Genomic DNA, 22,740 nt, shown 5'->3' on the forward strand with positions numbered 1-22,740 from the left:
TGTGAATCCTCTGCAGATAAAGGACATTCCTCCTGGAAAGCTTTTTGTCCATCCTGCTGACAGGAAAATAATCCTCTGCTGGGGGCATAATTCCAAACTGGCCGGGCATTCTGGTGCTCACAAGGCTCGGGACTTTATTTCTCGTCATTATTGGTGGCCCTCGCTGCCTAGAGATCTCTTGGACTGTGTTTCCTCCTGTGCTAATTGTGCCCTAAACAATTCTTCTAATTTTAAACCTGCTGGTCTGCTCCATCTTCTACCAGTGCCTGATGCTCCCTGGCAACACATTGCCATGGACTTTCACTAACCTACCCTCTTCTGCTGGATGTACTATGATCTGGGTAGTAGTAGACTGTTTCTCCAAGTTGGCACATTTTGTTCCTTTAACTAGCCTTCCCTCAGCCCCTCGTCTGTCAGATCTGTTCACCCAACACATCTTTCGTGTACATGGACTACCTCTTCATATTGTTTCTGACCGGGGTGTACAGTTCACGTCTAAATTCCTTAGAGCCTTGTGTAATCTTTTAGATGTGAAGCTAGACTTTTCTTCTGCCTATCACCCACAGTCTAACGGTCAAGTGGAAAAGATCAACCAAATACTAGAGAATTATCTCCGTCATTATGTCTCTGTCCAACATGACCATTGGGTACAGCTTCTGCCTTGAGTGGAATTCTCATACAATAACTATACTAGTAAGTCTACTGCTTCCTCTCTGTTCTATATTGTATACAGTCAGTACCCAGGAGTTCCTCTTCCTGTACCAACTTTGTCTCAAGTGCCTGCAGCCAATTCTTCATTCCGGACTTTTCTTCACATCTGGCAGCAGACCAAATCCACGATTCTTCAGGCAATGGATCGCATAAAAACATATGCCGATAAGAAGAGAAGGGTTCCTCCACAGTTCCTCCCCGGTGTCAAGGTCTGGCTCTCTTCAAAGAACATTCGTCGGAATATCCCTTCCCACAATTTCGCTCCCAGTTTCCCCCGACCACTTTGAGGTGTTACAACAAATAAACCCTGTGTCCTATAAGCTTCGGCTGCCTCCTACTTTCAAAATCCCCAACTCGTACCATAAATCTCTCCTAAAGCCTGTGGTCCTGAACCCTTACAGCAAATCCCCTGGTTCTGCAGTCGCTCCCAGTGGTTCTACTGACATCTTTGAAGTGAAGGAAATTCTGGACTTCAAGGGTGTAGGGGGAAAGACTTTCTATCTGGTGGACTGCAAAGGTTTTCAACCTGAGGAGAGGTCTTGCGAGCCTGAAGAGAACATTGATGCCCAAGCTCTCATTAAAAATTTCCTCTTACGCTCTGGCCCTAACAAGAGGGGGCATAAGGGGGGGGGTACTGTTGTGCCCGTGGTCGCTGACCTAGTGGGTCCACATACCCCAGAAATGTGACACCTTTCTGTTTGCTCCCTTGGGCGCGTGGTCTATTTATCACTTTCTTTTAGATTAAAAAAAAGTGTGTTATGTATAAATTGTTGTATTATTATTGTTACAACATTATTTTACAACAAATATTTTTTAATCCAGCACCTAAAAATCTCAGAAATTACTAGTTGTTCAGTATATATAGGAAACATTTAATTCAGAATTGCCAAATGCTCAGGGTCCAAAGACTCTTGGAGCCCAGTAGAAAAGCTAGACCTGAGACAGCTTCCTAACTAGTAATGATTTTTCTGTCCACCATATCTTATAACATCATATTTTATAGGTCTATAGCCAGTACAAAAGTGAAACTTTCAGTGGTATAGTGTGACAGTTCCACATAGCACAATAACATCATTATGCAGTTTCCAATATGTGTGGTACTGCTATTATCTTATGCTGCAGGTGGGCCTCCAAGCCCCTCACAATTGGATTCCCAGTTATGACTGCAGCCTCTGCACCACTACAGTAATGCTACTGGCAGGAGTCTAACTACACTAGGAAGCGGTGGGTAAGGGCTACTAAGGAGTGGCACCCAGCCTAAAGCACAATTTGAATATAGGGAATTAGCCATGAATAAGAGCACGGATCGTGCTCGAAACGCGTAGGCTTCTATCTATTTGCCATCCTAACCACCTTGTTACTCCTCTTGTGTTCGCTATTTATTGCTCACATCCAATAAAAGTGGAAACCGAGTTTCCCCACTTCTATTATACATCGCTGGATCCTCTCCTTCTTTCCTTTGCACAATTTTAATACCATAATTTGCCCTGTAGATTATTTGAGTGAACGCTGAAAGATTTTTCACTTCAAATTACTATCAGGTTATCTATCCGACAACTTCTTAGTTTTAAGATACTATGAAGAAACAACCAGAGCTTTTGACGCCAATATATATATAAAATAGTAAATTTTATTTAAAAAAAAAAAACACGGACAATTTAAAATACAAAAAGATACAACTCTAGTGTGAATTGCGGAGACAGTGTCAATAATTATTGCTGACTCTGGTATATGGGTGAACATATAAATAAATAGACAGATGAAAACTCTAGACAAATTATCACCAGTATACCCTCCATCATAAGGAGAAAATCTCTTAGGAGAAATAGCTGTAAAATACAGATCTAATAACTAGTAAAGAACAGGAGAAGGTATAATCAAAGTAACAGTGCTGTCAAAGAGTCATATGTCAGATCATGAACTCACCCATAGACAGCAACAAAGAGTGGTTAGCAATGTCAACTCCGCTACATGAACCCCGACGCGCGTTTCGCCACGTATGCTTCCTCAGACATCCCCCTGAGGAAGCATACGTGGCGAGGTAAATATATACAGTAAAAACTAAACCCAAAAAAACATGGAGGAATCTCAGTTTTTTCCAATTCACCCATTATATGGTACTTTAAATGGTGCCAATAAAAACTACAACTCCACCCGCAAACAAATAATCCTTCACACACCACTCCATTGACGTAAAAATAAAAAAGTTATAAAGCTCCTGACCACTTTAGTGTCTCTTTTTTCTTCTGTATGGCTCATTCTGCTTTTACAGCTAATTCAAAACTGTGCCAGATCTGTGGCCAACTAAACAGAAATCTGCAACTATATACGGTACAGCGTCTTCAGAGTTCTGTCTTCAGAGTTCGGGGTGGGGGGCAGACTTGAAAAAGTGCCTGGGGCCCATGGTACCCTTAATCCGCCCCTGTAAGGCACATCTCTGCCCATCCTTGTGCCAGAAAATGAAATTGACACCAGCTAGGAGCTATCAAAGATATGCGCTATAATTTATGCCAGTTTCCTGGCGTCAATTATAGGAAATTTATTGGGCTGCGGTGACCCACCCCTTTTTGCTGATCCCTGCCAACTTTTTTGAAAAGTGGCGGAAACGGTGTAAAAATAGAAAAGAAGCAAAACATTTGTTAGAATTGCTACTTTTCTATGCCAGGAAACTGGTGTAGAGGGCATCATACATTACCCCACATGCTTTTACATTTTGTTTGCAAATTAACTTTTTGACCTTCATACATTATTAGCTTATTTATACAAAGTTATTACCAATTTTGTGGTTAATTTTATGTTAAATAATTTTCAATACTGGTTTTGTCTAATGTATTTTTTATGTGGATATTTTCTGTTTCTAGTTCTTCAGTGGATAAAGTCGCATCATAGTTATTCAGTTTCAAGCAGCCAAATGGTAAAAAATAATTATATGTATGCAACTATAATGTAAGCCACAGTTTAGCTAATAGTATTTCATTACCGAATATCCTAATGTTCTTGATCAATAACTTGCTCTATTGCATCATTAGTACTGAACCCTTCTTGCAGGCTTGAGGATCTAATAAATCCACCCCATCTTCTCGGCTCGACAGCACAAGGCACGAGGCAGATGGGAGGCAGCCATCTAAATCATGGTGTCATGCCTTGCTGGTCAGGTTTAATAAACTGTACACTGTGTAATGTCTGGGATGTAATCATGTAGCCAGTTCACGTTCAATGTGACAGCCAAAGATATATACACCTTATGGTAGCCCATTATGTGTATCATCTGTTATACTAATGCACTTCCATTGACAGCTGCATCATGCCTAGCTAATTCACTCACATTTTACCACTCTGTGTGTGTTATATTAATTCTACTACTTACCGTTTTACATTAAAGGGGTTGTCTAGTTTAGAAAATCCACTCTCAAATACCCAATTAGGGTAATCTGATTTGAGTTAACAGAAGGGGGAGGGTCCCATGTCCAGGATCTCTCGACCATGGAGAGTGTGGAGCAGTTAGGACCTGTCCTGTCCTGCAATACACAAACAACCTATTGATGTGAATGGTGACTGTGTAATGCTCAATTTTCCCTGTGGTGGCGCTTCAGGGAAACTGAACACAAAGAGACCTTTATAATCTACTTATTGTCAAGGGACCCTACTAACAAGTAGGGAATGTCCAAAGTGCAGACTCCCTTTAAGTAAATAATATATTATGATTATTTTTATGGGACCTATCAGGATAATTAAAATTAGGCTTTTATTAAAGAGCTATGTACAATAAGGAAAACATTAATAGGCAGAGTAGATATTTGGCAGGAATTTTCTATTGTTTTATGTTCTTTGATTTATTTTTATGGCAAATACATTTTATTCAGAAATAACCTAATTGAGTTTTATCAGAATTTTATAGGCAATCTGAAAATGCTGAATTGCACAAGTAGTATTTCAGCTGAATACATGTTCTTTGTGTACCTCCTATATAGTGCATTAGTGGACTTTAATGTGGCATCACTGTATGCTGATCTGTGGTTACTGTTCATATTATAGCAGTCAGGTTCTGTAAGCTAGCAAAATCCACGAAAATAATGAAAAGCATAAGGATTTTATAGAAGACCCTGCATCCACAGGAATATTATTTTTGTTCAGTTACGTGATCCCTAAATTCTACAGGAATCAGCTTGCACAACTTATGTGTCCAATAAGCGTCAAAATTTGATCCCTTGGGCCCATCAGAGGAAATTATTTTAAGGGACTACCCTCCATCTATAAAGAACATGTGCATATCTACTTTTAATTTTATAATAGTCCTTGTTGTTATCATTATACACAAAGGACATATCATCAGTAAGGTCAAGTAGGTAATGGGTGAATCATCCCATAAGAAATCAACCCTAGTGGCAAGTGATTGGCTCCAAAGAGCTCTAAATGGGGTTGTCTTCTGCTGGACCTTTAAGGCCCATTATTGTGTTAGAGCCTGTGCCCACTGGAGAATCCTATGGTGGGCCAGTCCAATCCTGAGTCCAATGTTACAGGGATTTCTGAGAAAAGTAGAATAGCTGCGTTTGTACGTGGATGGGGTACTAATACAAACAGAACATCTGCTTTGTGCATATGGTTTGATACTCTCCTGTGTCCAAACGTGCATCTCTTCCAGATTGGGTGAAAATCCTCCTTATAATTCTACACTCTTTAAAGCCAGCCATAAACTTGTTGGCCGAACGCTCATTAGACTGACAGCTATTTCTCCCGACTCCACCATAAACATGCATGCTTGGTATGTTTTTTTTTTTTTATCAATGAGTAGAAGGGTTATCTACTGTGGGAACAAAAAATAAATTGTAATAAGGTTACCGGAAGGTTACTGTCAAACTTTCTTAGGCTTCGTTCACACCTGCGCTAGGGCTCCGTTCCGTCTGAGCTTTCAGCATGTTACATGACCTAGTGATAGTGATAGTATGGACAACGTCCATAGTTACGCCACGGCACTGGATTGCATTGACATGTGACATGATATTATTATAAATACAACATCAATGTGGCGTAGCCATCGCATTGGAGCACAGGGAACTGGCGAGGAATTTTGACAGTAAGTATTTAAAGGCTTTATTATTTGTAGTTTTTGTAAGTTGGCAGGTTTTTTGTATTCCCAGAAACTGCACCATATATCTTTATAGAGGTTGGAGCCCCATTTTTCTCATACCCATAGAAAGGTCTGAGTAGCCTGCTTCGCATCACACAGCCGATTTAAATAATAGCTTTTTGAGTGCTTGTTGCCAACACTGCAATTTCTGCATATGCATTTATACAATATTAAACCCAATGGGAGCAGTAAAAATCTATATGCCATGAGCTCCCCTGTTAAAGCAAAGGATTTGAGTTTCAACATTTATAAAGAAACATGGTGCATTTTGACTATGGCCAGTCTTATGCCCTGAGCCCTCAGGCTGTCCCAACTCCTTGAATAGCCAACCTCCCATGTGAAGTTGGCCTTGTAGTCCAGTCACATTCACAGCTACATACCCAATATTGCAGGCAGTGTATCTGAAATCTCAGCGCATTACTTTCTTATGTACTCTATAAAGCTTGATTTGATGTTGTGCATTTGTTGAAGTCTTTACATGAACCACTGTACAGTAATCTGATGCGGAAAAACAAGTTCCCAATATACGGTGCAGCACATATCTGGGAGACCTGGCGGGTTGGGGGAATCTTCAGCCAAAACTGGATAATCCTTTTTTACTTATAGAATGCTTTAATATACAGCATACTCTCACCATTCTGACCCTTTCCCCAGTAACAAATATGGGGAAGAAAGAGACCCGAAGTGCTCATGATTGCATATCTTGGAAATCTGCATGAACATAATTCTTTTCTATTTCCAGGATAGGGAAGAGTTGTGTTAATAGCACATGTGTGGCACTAAGATCTATTAAATCACTATGGTGGCTCCAATGTCATCAATGCCTAGCATATTTACTTCAATACCTTAATGACTATTTCTCTATCATTTCTGATATATCGTTACTCAAGTCTACAGTCTACAGATCCTCCATCCAGTATGGGGATCACCAGTCTGTTTTACTGTTCAACATCTTCTACTAATATATATTTTACAACTTTTAATAATCTAGAGCATGTATAGTATTTAGAGATGTCGCAATATTTCTTAATAATTTGACACAAGGAGACTCTACCTTGCATTTTCTGCCATCCACAGTCTCCTCATCAAATTCTTCTCCAACTGTGAATTGGATCTCTGTTGTTCTGACTGTAGTAGATGTCTTAATATAAAACTTGTCTCCATTCTGACGGATTTCTACGTGAGGCTTTGAAGCTGCAGCCCCTGCTACCTTCCTGAGCATTGCATTCACACCTATATCATTATACAACAGCAATTACACATGTGAACATTAAACTTATCTCATTTATTCACATTAGAAAACAACCTTTTACATCGTTCATTTAAGTCTTACATTATTAACTTAAAAATACTCTTCGTGAAATGTTAAAAAAATTCTAAGAACGCATATATTGTGGTAATAATTATCAGTACTATTCGGTTGCTGAATCCACCTCATTGATTTCTATAATTACCATGAATGGGCCCCTATAGCACATGCTGGATTCAAAATGGTTCAAAGATGTAGAACATGTATAATACCATTTAAAACTTCTCTAGTCCTTGGAAAAATTGTTGGGGATCTCTTGTTAGAATATGTACTCTAGTATTCACTAAATTGTCCAGGTTGTTGCAGGGAACTATTATAACAAAAAATTAAATAATTTCTTAGTGGATGACTTTTTATAACCCTCTAGGACAAGGGTGGGAAACATTTTTTCTGCCAAGGGCCATTTGGATATTTATAACATCATTCACGGGCCATACAAAATGAACAACTTAAAAATTAGTTTGCTATATTTGGTTAAACATTTAATTAATTAACCGCTTATGTATTTCTCTTTGAAAGATCGATACTTTTGTAGGATGTCACACCACTTAAGCTTTAATACCTACCCAGTGTCTACCCAGTGTCTGCGACGCGATTATTTTGCTTTGCTTGGTGGCAGTCTGAGTAGGCTGTGGCTCGCGGAAAATGCATTTAGATCCTTACTCTACATGAGGCCTCAGCTAAATTTCTACATTTTAGGAGCAGGAGGTCGGCGGATGGAGCCAAGTAGTGTCATTCACTACTAGTGAATGAGACGGCAGCTGTCTGAGTGAGGTCGGTACATGCCGACCCGGGAGTGGACCAGTCCAGTCACATGACCTGAGTCACATGAATGAAGCTACTTGACTCCGTCCACCCTGCTCCTAAATGTGAGTGGTGTCACTCACATTTAGGAGCAGGAGGACGGAGCCAAGTAGTGACTGATGCGGCGGTCTGAGTGAGGTCGGTGCATGTCGGCAGGGCCAGACCAAATGAATTTGCGGGCCTGATACGGGCTGGACGTTCCCCACCCCTGCTCTAGAGTTTTTCTTTTTCCTACTAGTAGCTATAATCGATGCATTCTATGAGATGAAAGTTCCTACGCATTGACCAGTAACAATAGCTAATCAAGACAGGAAATAATCCCACCAAATGTATAAATGGTCCAACCGCATTAATTGATCCAAAATCAGTTAAAAAAAAAACAAACTATTAAAACAGAGACATTATAGACATACCAAAAAACAAGTCGGTGAGGTAGGACCAAAAAATTTGCATGTTAAACAGCATCAATATAATGTGAATTCTTTGGGTCCTGCCTCACCCACCTGTTCTTTGGTATGTCTATATATATATGGCTTGAGAAAGGTCCTATTGCAGGACTGAAATGTTGCATTTTTCTTGATGTTGACTGAATAAATTACACTCTTCTATTGCTTACTGGAGTGCTGCAAGATCTCTCTTTGAAAATTGTACTTAGTTAAGGGGATCAGGACTACTTACTGGGCACCCAAATATATATTTTTCCTGGCGTGAGTGCTGCTACTTTCTTCTTTTTTGTCTATATGTATATATATATATATATATATATATATATATATATATATATATATATAAAATCCCACAGCACTCCAATGTAGAAAAAAAAAGTGGTTTGTTCAGTCAACACACAACTGCAACGTTTCCGTCCTACTATATCCAATATATTATATATACAATTCTTTTTTTTTTTAATCATTTTATTTCAGTTATTTGGGTTGTGTCCAATTGTAATGGTAGTTTCATTCGCTACTGACATAATCTTGTGGGTATATATAATATATGAAAAAGATGTCAGTTGCATTGAATTTCTCAGTCAATAATGTATACACTGTGTTTAATCTGAATAAAATAGGATATTAATAAACAATTGCAGCCAAATCGGCCCTAAAAATACATTCAATGAAAAATAATTTTCAGGAAGGTCCAATACTTTCCTTATTTGATAATTGGGCCCTTTTACACTAAAGTTTCTATGGTGAATGCAGGATGTTGCTTTCTATAGTCATATATATAGTTATACTATGCCAGGTTCACATCCCATTATAATGCCATATAATAATTTCTCATTACAACCAATCAATATTTATACACTATTTGTAATTATTTCTTTCTGGGTTTAGTCCATCGATTTTGTAATCTACCTGTGGATATTACCTTATTGCCAAATCACATGGAATTAATTATTTTTTTGATAAATTTCCCTAATTCACAAATGCATTTGCGGGATATTAAATGATGTATGTCCCATATACAAAGGTAGCAGAGCTCAATTTGTTTTATAGTAAGTAATACTATCTCAGTAGATTTACCAGCAGTCTTATAAAAAAACAAACAAACAGAAGATTACGATGCCAGTCATTGAAAATGACAAGCTTAGCTCTGCTACACCTGTGCATGTAAGTGTATTTAGAAAAAAAAATAAAGAAAAAAGGAGAGGTAATGCAAATCTAAACAATTCTTGTGATAAAATAGAGTAAATGTTATTCTTTTAGCACAATATTGACTGAATTTCTTAATAAATTGGTGCTATGTAATGTGAAATTATAATTGTATAAAAGATATAATAAAAAAAAATGGTTTCTTAATGAATAAGTTAGTAGTATGATACTTTCCTGTTTTTAATAAGCCAAATGTAGATTTATATAGGAAAAAGTTAAGGACCCCTGTGGAAATATATAAAATCCTATAGAATGTAAAATTCTGGCATGGATGCAGATAAGCTGTATTATTATTTGGCAATCTTACCAAGAGCTTTCAGAAGTTCGTCAAAATTCTCACTGCTTTTCATTTTCCAAATTCCTGCAAAATCTGGCATGATGTATGTGCTAGTTCCACGCAGGCGTTGGTGGTGAACAGGGTACAAATGAAAGAACTCAGAAAGGTTCACCCTAAGCGGACGCTCTGATTCCAGCCAGACGTCTAAATGAGTCCTGTCTTATTCTCTCATGTGTGTCATCGTGATGAAGGAGAGAATGGGCGCCCCTCCTTCTGCCCTCTCCACTGCCCCCCTTCTGAAATGTCAGATTTTCATTAGAAATATAAGCACCTTACAAGGACATAGCCATAATATAGAAATAACGTATAGGATTCCGTCTCCACTGCGACTTCCGTGCTAAGGTCTTAATGGATGAACAGCTAAAGTAGTTTATTATTCCTAGTCAATAAGATTACTTCAAGTAACCTTCCATTTATATACTAAAAAAAATCTAGATTTTTGTTTGTAGCAATAGTTCCTTAACTAATGCTTTGATTTTCCACATAAAGCCTGACGTTTCTGCAGGAAAAGTAAGCCCTCCTTCACACACACAATTTTTCGGGCAATTTAAACTGTATCAAAAAACGCCAGCCTTTTAAAAATGTAACATCTGTTTTTTAAGGCTTTTTTGGTGGCGTTTTTCATTTGGTGTCATCTTGTATAGAGAAGAGCGAACTTATGAAAAGTTCGGTTCGGCTAGTTTGCCGAATTTCACGAAAAAGTTCGATTCGGACCGAACTAGTTCTGACCGAACCAGTAATTTCCGTGCGCCGAGCATAGTACTGTCCAGGGTGCTGAAAGAGTTAATGGGCTGCACTAACTCTTTCAGCAACCTTGACCGTACCATGCTCAGCGCGCGGAAAATACAATTTTAATGTAATAAAAAAAATTAAAAAATACGTTCATACTTACATTCCTACTGTCCGGCCTCCAGCGATGACGTTTCATCCATGTCGCCGCTCGCTGCAGCCAATCACAGGCTGTAGTGGCGGTCACGCACGTCACGTGACCGCCTCTGCAGCCAGTCACAGGCTGCCGCGGCCTCTGCAGCCAATCACAGGCTGTTGCGGCCTCTGCAGCCAATCACAGGCTGCCGCGGCCTCTGCAGCCAATCACACGCTCCTCTCCTGAAATATTCTGTGCTGCTGTGAACTCTGCTCTTACCATTACGTAGCTCTCAGTCTGTTACCTCTCCTCCACTCCTGTCCTCAATAACACCTTCACATGATTGGCAAGTCACCAACCCGCACAAGATCCGCACGCTCATCTCCTGAAATACTCTGTGCTGCTGTGAACTCTGCTCTTACCATTACGTGGTGACTTGCCAATCATGTGAAGGTGTTATTGAGGACAGGAGTGGAGGAGAGGTAACAGACTGAGAGCTACGTAATGGTAAGAGCAGAGTTCACAGCAGCACAGAATATTTCAGGAGAGGAGCGTGCAGATTCTGTGCTGCTGTGAACTCTGCTCTTACCATTACGTAGCTCTCAGTCTGTTACCTCTCCTCCACTCCTGTCCTCAATAACACCTTCACATGATTGGCAAGTCACCACCCCGCACAAGATCCGCACGCTCATCTCCTGAAATACTCTGTGCTGCCTTAAACTCTGTGGACAGGTCAGGATCCTGTTTCTTTTAAATGCTGCTGGGGAACCCGCTCGATCCACTATATAAGGCTGCGCCTCCATCCTCTTCTGCCCCAGTCACTTATTCCCAAGCACTGTAGCGCAGCCTTACATAGTGGATCGAGCGGGTTCCCCAGCAGCATTTAAAAGAAACAGGATCCTGACCTGTCCACAGAGTTTAAGGCAGCACAGAGTATTTCAGGAGATGAGCACGGCCGGGCACGGGCAGCCGGTCGTTTTTCCGAGCCGTGCTCCCATTATAGAGTATAGGAGCACGGCCCGTAAAATAAAAAAATAGAACATGTTCTATCTTTTTAACGGCACGGGCACCTTCCCGTGAGAAAACGGGAAGGTACCCGTGGCTAACAGAAGTCTATGGGCCCGCTATTTCGGGTCATAATTACGACCCGTAATAACGGGTGTTTTTACGGTCGTGTGCATGAGGCCCCGTAATGACGGGTGGCTACATGTGTGCACCCGTCATTACGGCAGCGTTGCTAGGCGACGTCAGTAAATAGTCACTGTCCAGGGTGCTGAAAGAGTTAACTGATTGGCAGTAACTGTTTCAGCACCCTGGACAGTGAATTTCCGATCAGAATATAGAGTAACCTGTAAAAAAAACGAGAACTTTCTGCTTCCTCCAGTCCGGTCTCCCGGCCGTTGCCTTGGTGACGCGTCCCTCTCGACATCCGTCCCGACATTCCTGGATGACGTTACAGCCCATGTGACCGCTGCAGCCAATCACAGGCTGCCGCGGCCTCTGCAGCCAATCACAGGCTGCAGCGGCCTCTGCAGCCAATCACAGGCTGCCGCGTCAGGAAAGAAGGTCGGACTGGAGGAAGAAGAGGGACTCGTCACCAAGACAACGACCGGGTACGTATGAAATGCTTTTTATTTTATTTTTAATCAGCAGCCTCTTTTCTCTATTAGTGATTGATAGAGACAAGTGGCTGCCGATTTGTATCATATTTTTGACCGGGTTCGGTCAAAATGTGTTCGGCCGAACCCGGTGAAGTTCGGATTCACTGCGAACCGAACTTTTCCCGATGTTCGGACCGAAACCGGGTTCGGTTGTCCCGGTTCGCTCATCTCTAATCTCGTACATTCTTTTTTTCTGGCGTTTTTAAAGTCCTATAGAGAATCCTATGGAAAAAAAACTCCTAAAAAAAAGCTATACCCAAAGCATGCTGCATTTAGAAAAAAATGCCACTGACCACAGATTTGACTCAAAAACACCACACAAAAATACGCAGTTGTGTGCAGTGGATTTGATATTTTACTATAGACTTTAATGTAACATCTGTTCACACTTAGGCCTGATTCACACGAACGCTGTGCATCTCGGATGAGATGCATCCGTGCTCAGCGCTGCGGGACGGGATGTCACTCATCCACCATATTTGAGAGTCTATGGAGGGATGCGTGATGCGTGAAAAGATAGGACATGTCCTATTTTCCCACGGATCCTACACACGGTCCATTGAAACAACGGCTGTGTGAACGGCCACATTGAATTACATAGGTCCGTGGGACGGCCGCTGTTTTAACGGCCGTCCCACGGACGTTTAACACGTTTGTGTGAATCAGGCCTTAAGAACACATGAAAAATGCAGCTAAACCCTGTGTGTAAATCCAGACTAACTAACGTGTGTGCTAGTTGTTCCCTTTAATTTATAAGGTGGTAGTTTTGGTGCAGTTTTTGCAGCCAAAACCAAGAGTGGATTCATAAAGAGAGTACAAGTAGAATCTTTCCTATGTACTTTCCCTCCCTTTACAATACACTCGTAGTTATGGTTTTAAAAACGGCATAAAAAACTGCACTAAGACTGCACTGTGTGAATAAGGCCTGTGTATAACGATAATGCTTTAGGTTTATTTGCAGTCCTATTTAAAACCAGAGATAAACCATCACAATTTGAGTTAAGCCACAATACAGAATATGATATCGCAGAGTGCTAAATGACAAACTGGTACTTGCTAAACCTTTACATGTATATGCCTCCAGCATTTGCATGAGATGTGAATTTTACTGTAAGGGTATGTTCACACGTAGATTCAAAAACGTCTCAAAATACGGAGCTGTTTTCAAGGGAAAACACCCTGATTTTCAGACGTTTTTTGAGCAACTCGCGTTTTTCGCGGCTATTTCGCTGCGTTTTTTACGCCCGTTTTCGGAGCTGTTTTCATTGGAGTCTATGAGAAAACGGCTCCAAAAACGTCCCAAGAAGTGTCCTGCACTTTTTTGACAAGGCTGTAATTTTACGAGCCGTCTTTTGACAGCGACGCGTAAAATGACAGGTCGTCGGCACAGTACATCGTAAAGCCCATTGAAAGTAATGGGCAGAAGTTTGCCGACGTATTGGAGCCGTTTTTTCAGACGTAATTCGAGGCGTAAAATGCCTCCATTACGTCTGCAAATAGGTCGTGTGAACCCAGCCTTAGTGTTTAGTAATCTTTGTTAACTTCAAACACAAAAAGATGCTCTTCTAACATTTCTAAGTTGTCAATTGTACAATATTGTCAGGTATAGAAATGCAATGGTTAAGTCTTTTAATTATCATACTATAAAGAAATTGGTTTGAGCATCTTCCCTCAGGCAGTGGAACAGTTAATGTCTGTCACAGCTGCAGATTGGGTTTGATAGACTGTCCCAGCTGGTATATGCGTGTGAGACATTTGGGACATAGATGCAGACATTAAGGTGTCATAAATCTAAGTCCCTTCTGGCTATAATGACATACACTCATATAAATCTGCATAATATGACACTCCTATTATTATTGCTATGTGGGTTTTCACCAGATTCGATGTTGCCTGCTGAGAGTGGCATCAGCAATGGGTTAAAGGGGTCATTTTCATATAAGACAAAAACTAGCTTAAGGGAGGCTTGTCTGTTGTGACTTCATCAACTCTTTGTACCATCTAACTTATGAGAAGTGAGCTTCATTCCCCAGCTGTGAAATAATAAATGACAAATTTGTAAAGTGCAAAGGGTGCACTGTTAATGTTCATTATTGCTTTTTACAATAAAAGGTAGCACAACATAAGTGGGGTATTACTTTGCTTGTAGCTGTTATTGCATTAGTTTACAGTATATCCATAAGTGTATTCAACAATGTGGGATTTATGAAAAGTTCATACCAATTAAAAGCACCCAAAGCAAAGATAACACAGTATAAATATTGTGTAGAGGATCAGTCAACTCTCCTGTGTTGTGCAGTAAAGAGGACCTGTCAGCTCTCCAGTGTAGTGTAGTATAGAGGATTTGTCAGCTCTCCTGTGTTGTAATATAGAAGATCTTTCATCTCTCCTGTGTGGGGTGGTGTAATATAGAGGATCTGCCAGCTCTCCTGTGTGGTGTAGTATAGAGGATCTGTCAGCTCTCCTGTGTGGTGTAGTATAGAGGATCTGTCAGCTCTCCTGTGTGGTGCAGTAAAGAGGACCTGTCAGCTCTCCTGTGTGGTGTAATAAAAAGGATGTGTCAGCTCTCCTGTGTGGTGTAGTATAGAGGAGATGTCAGCTCTCCTGTGTAGTGCAGTAAAGAAGACCTGTCAGCTCTCCTGTGTGTTGCAGTATAGAGGATCTGTCAGCTATCCTGTGTGGTGCAGTAAAGAAGACCTGTCAGCTCTCCTGTGTGGGGTAGTATAGAGGATCTGTCAGCTCTCCAGTGTGGCGTAGTATAGAGGAGCCATCAGCTCTCCTGTGTGGTGTAGTAAAGAGGATGTTTCAGCTCTCCTGTGGAGTGTATTATAGAGAACCTGTCAGCTCTCCTGTGTGGTGTAGTATAGAGCACCTGTCAGCTCTCCTATGTGATGTAGTTTAGAGGAGCCATTAGCTCTCCTGGGTGGTGCAGTGAAAAGGATGTGTCAGCTCTTCTGTGGGGTGTATTATAGAGGGCCTGTTAGCTCTCCTGTCTGGTGTAGTATAGAGAAGCTGTCAGCTCTCCTTTGTGGTGTAGTATAGAGGAGCCATCAGCTGTCCTGTGTGGTGTAGTATAGATTACCTGTCAGCTCTCCTGTGTGGTGCAGTAAAGAAGACCTGTCAGCTCTCCTGTGTGGTGTGGTATAGAGGATCTGTCAGCTATCCTGTGTGGTGTAGTATAGCGGATCTGTTAGCTCTCCTGTGTGGTGTAGCATAGAGGAGCCATCAGCTCTCCTGTGGGGTGTAGTAAAGACGATGTGTCAGCTCTCCTGAGGAGTGTATTACAGAGGACCTGTCAACTCTCCTGTGTGGTGCAGTATAGAGGACCTGTCAGCTTTCCTGTATGGTGCAGTATAGAGGATCTGTCAGCTCTCCTGTGTGGTGCAGTATAGAGGACCTGTCCGCTCTACTGTGTGGGGTAGTATAGAGGATCTGTCAGCTCTCCTGTGTGGTGTAGTATAGAGGAGCCGTCAGCTCTCCTGTGGGGTGTGTAGAGCACGTGCCAATTCTGTGGTGTAGTATAGAGGACCTGTCACTTTTCCTGCAGTGTAGTGTAGTATAGGGCTGGTGTAGTGTAGTATATGGCAAGTGGTAGTCAGGGTCGGCCTTAGGGGTGTGCGAACTGTGCCATTGCACAGGGTGCATCACTCCAGCAGGTGGAAGGGTGTGCTGCATGGCTCCCTTCCACTGCTTGTGTTCCAGAAGCGCCTGGGCCCGACGACTCAGCAACTGCTTTTCCGCCCGGGCGCTTCTTCTCTCAGTAGCAGCGGCTACTAGTGGTGACACCGGGCATGAGGGTGCCCGTGCCGCCCGTGACTGGCGGGGCCGTTAGCAGGCGCTGCGGCTGCTACAGCTGTAGCGACGCCACATTCAATAGTATCTGCATCCAGGGCCGCCATCAGGAATTTCAGGGCCCCATACAGCTACATTTTCTGGGCCCCCTACCGTGGCACCGCCTGTTAACGGTACTCCGTCCAGCACTATATCATGGTACGCAGGGCCGCCATCAGGGGGGGTATTAGGGGTACTGATGTGAGAGGCCCGGCCAAACCTAATTGAAAGGGGGGCCCCGGCAACTGCCGCGACTTGCCTTTGGTAGAAAAAAAAACAGGCCCCTGCAATGGGGCCCGTTTTTTTCACCAAAAGAATGTCGTGAGCTGCGAGCCCCCCTTTCAATTAGGTTTGGCCGGGCCTCTTACATCAGTACCCCTAATACCCCCCCTGATGGCGGCCCTGGGTAGCATGGGGGTCGTCATGGGGGCCGTCAAACTCCATGCGCACTGGCGAGCACGAACCCGCGACCGCACGCACCAGCGACCGCCCGCGCACCCGCGACCGCCCGGAACCGCGCACCGAATTTTGAGGCAGATTTTGATCTGCCCACACTATCTTGCCGTGTTTTTTGCTGTGTTTTTTGCCTGCGGCGATTGAGGACAGCAGATAAAAAACGCACCGAAAAATGCATTTTCTGCCTCCCATTGATTTCGATGGGAGGTCAGAGGCGGAACCGTGGCAAGAAAGGACGTGCTGCTTTTTCTTTTTTCCGTGACTGGCTCCCATTGATTTCAGATTAAATCAATGGGAGCCGGTTTTGGAAGTTGTTTGGTGCTGATTCTGACGCAGTGTCCGAGTCAATATCAAGGCCCAAAAACTCTGTGAACTGGGCCTTATTGTTAGGGCTTATTCAGACGAACGTGTAATACATTCGTGCAACGCACGTGATTTTCACGCGCCTCGCACGGACCTATGTTACTCTATGGGGCCATGCAGACTGTCAGTGATTTTCATGCAGCGTGTGTCCGCTGCGTAAAACTCACGACATGTCCTATATTTGTGCATTGTTCGCGCATCATGCACCCATTGAAGTCAATGGGTGCGTGAAAATCACGCCCAGCACTTCCGCGCATCATGCACCCATTGAAGTCAATGGGTGCGTGAAAATCACGCCCAGCACTTCCGCAGCAGTATAAACGTTTGTAAACGTGCTTTCCTGTTTACAAACATACAAACAGAGTGTCATAATGATGGCGGCTGTGCGAAAATCACGCAGCCACGCATCATACGCTGCTGACACACAGAGCTGTTATGGACCTTTTGCGTGCGCAAAACACCAGTTTTTTGCGCGCGCAAAAAGCACACGCTCGTGTAAATCCAGCCTTAGGGTAGGAACACACTAGGCATGAACATTGCAGATTTTATGCAACACATTTTATTGTGGAAAATCCGCAGTGTATTACAGTGGCAGCAGAGTGGATGAGATTTGAACAACAGTTACTACGGCCGGGGTAAGTTTAAAAAAGTGCCTTTTCTTTTCTCATTTGTGATTTTTGTGGCAGAACCGCAGCATTTCCGCAACAGAGGACCAGCGATTCCACAGAATAAATTGACATGCTGTGGCTTAAAAAGCCACACTGCAGGTCAATTTTTTTTGCAGCGTGTGGGTGAGATTTGTTCAAATCTCATCCACTCTGCTGCGACTGTGATACGGTGCGGATTTCCCACAATAAAATGTGTTGCATAAAATCCGCAGTGTTCATGCCTAGTGTGTTCCTACCCTAAGGCCGGATTTACACGAGCGTGTGCTTTTTGCGTGCGCAAAAATGTGGCGTTTTGCGCATGCAAAAAGTCCATAACAGCTCTGTGTGTCAGCAGCGTATGATGCGTGTGTAAAGGATCTGCCAGGCACAGCTTAGGGGTTAACGCCCATAGATAATCAGTCTGCACCTGCTTCTATGTCTGTGAGACTGACTCCATCTTCCACCACTCAGGGTGGCAGGCTCAGGAGTGGGAGAACCTATCACAGCCTGGCCAGACGGAGCTAGCTCCCGCCCTCTGTCTATTTATACCTGCCTTTCCTGTTCCTCCTTTGCTTGTGATTCTTCTCGTTTGGTTTCCTGGCCCTGCTGCAGCTTCTTGTACTATTGTCCTTGCTTCATATTGACCCCGGCTTGCTGACTACTCTCCTGCTCTGCGTTTGGTACCTCGTACACTCCTGGTTTGACTCGGCTTGTTCACTACTCTCCTGCTCTGCGTTTGGCACCTCGTACTCTCCTGGTTTGACTCGGCTTGTTCACTTCTCTTGTTGCTCACAGTGTTGCCGTGGGCAACTGCCCCTTTCTCCCCCTAGCTCTGTGTACCCTTGTCTGTTTGTCTGTCGTGCACTTATTGAGCGTAGGGACCGTCGCCCAGTTGTACCCCGTCGCCTAGGGCGAGTCGTTGCAAGTAGGCAGGGACTGAGTGGCGGGTAGATTAGGGCTCACTTGTCTGTCTCCCCACCCCCGTCATTACAGCATGGCTGCGTGATTTTCGCGCAGCCGCCATCATTATGACACTCTGTTTGTATGTTTGTAGCACGTGGTGCTTTTCTGTTTTCATTCATAGTTTATACTGCTGCGGAAGTGCTGGGCGTGATTTTCACGCACCCATTGACTTCAATGCGTGCGTGATGCGCGAACAATGCACAAATATAGGACATGTCGTGAGTTTTACGCAGCGGACACACGCTGCATGAAAATCACTGACAGTCTGCATGGCCCCATAGAGTAACATAGGTCCATGCAAGGCGCGTGAAAATCACGTGCGTTGCACGAATGTATTACACGTTCGTCTGAATAAGCCCTAACAATAAGGCCCAGTTCACAGAGTTTTTGGGCCTTGATATTGACTCGGACACTGCGTCAGAATCAGCACCAAACAACTTCCAAAACCGCCTCCCATTGATTTAATCTGAAATCAATGGGAGCCAGTCGCGGGAAAAAAGAAAAAGCAGCACGTCCTTTCTTGCCGTTGTTCCGCCTCTGACCTGCCATCGAAATCAATGGGAGTCAGAAAATGCTGTCCTCAATCGCCGCGGGCCAAAAACGCAGCAAAAAACGCGGCAAGATAGTGTGGGCAGGTCAAAATGTGCCTCAAAATTCTTTAAGGCGGTGTTTCACGGCGGTGTTTGATGAGAGGGGGGCCCGCAGCTCACGGCGGTGTTTGACGAGAGGGGGGCCCGTAGCTCACGACATTGTTTTGGTGAAAAGAACAGGCCCCATTGCAGGGGCCTGTTTTTTCCTACCAAAGGCAAGTCGCGGCAGTTGCCGGGCCCCACTTTCAATTAAGTTTGGCCGGGCCCCCTACAGTAGTACCCCTAATACCCCCCTGATGGTGGCCCTGTCTGCATCCTTAGGACACAAATACTATTGAACACTATAGCAGAGCAGGGAAGTATCTCCCAGCTCTGCTATCTACTAGCGCAACTAGCTCCCTGAAGGAGTGGAATCCACGTGTGGCCAGGGTTTCCTCTCCTGGTCAGAGCGCTTGATGTCTCTGTCCATACATGGACAGTGACATCAGGGGCAACGCCTGAAGCTAAATCCCCGTCCACAGCATTGCCGACGCTGTGACCAGGGAATCCACTCCAGGAGAAGCCCCTAACGTCCCTGTCCATAAATGGACAGAGACAACAGGGGCTTCTCCTGTTCTCCTGGAGTGGAATCCCCGATGCTGTGACCAGGGATTCCACTCCAGGAAAAGCCCTGGGCCCTGACGTCACTCTCCCTAAATGGACAGAGACGTCACTGGCTTCTCCTGGAGTGGAATCCCCGGTCACAGCGTCGGCAATGCTATGGACGGGGATCCTGCTTCAGGAGTTGCCCCTGATGTCACTGTCCATGTATGGACAGAGACATCAAGCGCTCCGTCCAGAAGTGGAATCACCACAGGGGGATCCCGCTCCTTCAGGGAGCTACAGTGGCACTATCTACAGGAAGGTGGGGGGTGCTATCTACAAGGGGGCTGTGTGGTACTACCTACAAAGGGGTGTCGTCTGGTACTACCTACAAGGGGTCTGTGTGGCACTACCTACAAGGGGGCTGTGTGGCGCTACCTACAATGGGGCTGTGTGGCACTACCTACAAGGGGGTTATGTGACAGTACCTACAGGGGGCTGTGTGGCACTACCTACAAGGGGGGTGTGTGGCACTACCTACAAGGGGGCTGTGTGGCACTACCTACAAGGGGGCTGTGTGGCACTATCTACAGAGGGCTTTTTGGCACTATCTCCAGGGAGCATCTGTGAGTGGCGGGCTGATGGTCATTTTACGGTGAGTGGCGGGCTGATGGTGATTTTACTATGAGTAAGGGACTGATAGTCACTTTATTGGGGGGCTGATGGTCATTTTACTGTGAGTGGGGGCTGATGGTCATTTTACTGTGAGTGAGAAGCTGGTGATCATTCTACTGTGAGTAGGGGGCTGACGCAAGGATCCCGTCGTCGGCGTTGTGGAGCAGCTCAGTTCTTCGTGGGAATGGGGCCGAGGTGAGTACAATTTTTCTTGTTTGGGGGCACTGTCTACAAGGGGGAGGTGGGGGGCTGTATGGCACTGTCTACATGGGGGAGGGGGGGAGCTGTATTGCACTGTCTACATGGGGGAGGTGGAAGATTATGACACAGTCTACAGGGAGGAGGTGGGGGATTATGACACTGTCTACAGGGAGGGTGTATGGCACAATCTACAGGGGGACACTATCTACAAGGGGGGGTTGTGTGTGACAGCCAGGGGAGGGGGGAATTATACATTGTGGAGGCCACTAAGCGGACATTATACTGTGAAGGGGCACTACAGGGGGCAATATACTGTGTGTGGCACTTAGGGGGCATAATACTGTGTGGGCACAATTAGAGGACAAAATACTGTGTCCTTGAAGGGTTTATAATATATTATTAAATATTATTATTACACTGTATGTCGGGGGCATTATACTTTTTTATGGGACATTTTTTTTTATGGTGGGGTGCTGAAAGATAATTTCGCACAGGGCACCATCTATCCTAAGGCCAGCCCTGGTGGTAGTAATCTTGGTCTGTATGCATCATCTTACCTGTATTTGATTGTGTCAGCTGTCCATCCGTTCTCCTGTGTGGTGTAGTAAAGAGGACGTATCAGCTCTCCTGTGTGGTGTAGTATAGGGAAGCTTTCAGTTCCCCTGTATGGTGTATTAAAGAGGACCTGTCAGCTCTCCTGTGTGGTGTAGTAAAGAGGACCTGTCAGCTCTCCTGTGTGGTGTAGTAAAAAGGATCTGTTAGCTCTCCTGTGTGGTTTAGTATATAGGACCTGTCAGCTCTCCTGTGTGGTGTAGTATAGAGGACCTGTCAGGTCTCCTGTGTGGTGTAGTATAGAGGACCTGTCACTTTTAATGTTGTTGTAAAGGATCTGCCAGGCACATCTTCTCGTGTGGTTTCCTGGCCCAGCTACAGCTTCTGACTATTTGATCCTGCTCCATACTGACCTTGGCTTTCTGACTACTCTCCTGCTCTGCGTTTGGTACCTCGTTCACTCCTGGTTTGACTCGGCTCGTTCACCACTCTTGTTGCTCACGGTGTTGCCGTGGGCAACTGCCCCATTTCCCCTAGCTTTGTGTACCCTTGTCTGTTTGTCTCATGCACTTACTGAGCGTAGGGACCACCGCCCAGTTGTACCACGTCGCCTAGGGCGGGACGTTGCAAGTAGGCAGGGACAGAGTGGCGGGTAGATTAGGGCTCACTTGTCCGTTTCCCTACCCCCATCATTACATAATCACAAGCCGATACCTAGTCTACCCTGGTCCCTGACACTACTATGGACCCCCTTGAGACCCTGGCCCAGCAAATGCAGGGTCTCTCCCTACAGGTCCAGGCCCTGGCTCAGAGGGTCAACCAGCCTGACGCTACCATGGTAGTGCCCCTCACCTCACCTCTTGAACCCCACCTCAAGTTGCCTGACCGGTTCTCAGGGGACTGGAGGACTTTTCTCTCCTTTCGGGAGAGTTGTAGGCTCTACTTTCGCTTAAAGCCTCATTCCTCAGGTTCTGAGAGCCAGCGGGTGGGTATAATTATGTCCCGGCTCCAGGAAGGGCCCCAAGAGTGGGCCTTCTCCTTGGCTCCTGACGCCCCTGAACTTTCCTCCGTTGATCGTTTCTTTTCTGCTCTCGGACTCATTTATGACGAGACTGACAGGACTGCCTTTGCTGAGAGTCAGCTGGTGACCTTACGTCAGGGTAAGAGACCTGTTGAGGAGTATTGTGCTGAATTTAGGAAGTGGTGCGTAGCGTCTCGGTGAAATGACCCTGCCTTAAGGTGCCAGTTTAGGTTGGGCCTGTCGAACACCCTGAAGGACCTGCTAGTTAGCTATCCCTCTTCTGACTCCCTTGACCAGGTTATGGCTTTAGCGGTACGACTTGACCGACGTCTCAGGGAACGACAACTTGAACGTTTTTGTGTTTTCCCCTCTGACTCCCCCATGATGCC

At 44.4% G+C, this 22,740-nt stretch overlaps 1 protein-coding gene across 1 annotated transcript in view; it reads right to left on the bottom strand.

The window, feature by feature from the left end:
• CRABP1 (cellular retinoic acid binding protein 1) overlaps window positions 1-10,087 on the bottom strand; it is a 33,742-nt gene extending 23,655 nt beyond the window's left edge. Inside the window, exons 1-2 of the mRNA XM_075855143.1 lie at window positions 9,915-10,087; window positions 6,894-7,072 (exon numbers count right to left, since the gene is read on the bottom strand). Of these exons, the coding sequence (XP_075711258.1) occupies window positions 6,894-7,072; window positions 9,915-9,984 (249 nt within the window). The 5' untranslated portion in view covers window positions 9,985-10,087. The remainder of the gene's footprint in view (window positions 1-6,893; window positions 7,073-9,914) is intronic.
• Between the last annotated feature and the right edge of the window lie 12,653 nt (window positions 10,088-22,740).

The sequence above is a fragment of the Rhinoderma darwinii genome, chromosome 3 (genome assembly GCF_050947455.1).
Source record: "Rhinoderma darwinii isolate aRhiDar2 chromosome 3, aRhiDar2.hap1, whole genome shotgun sequence".
In the NCBI taxonomy this organism is placed as follows: domain Eukaryota; kingdom Metazoa; phylum Chordata; class Amphibia; order Anura; family Rhinodermatidae; genus Rhinoderma; species Rhinoderma darwinii.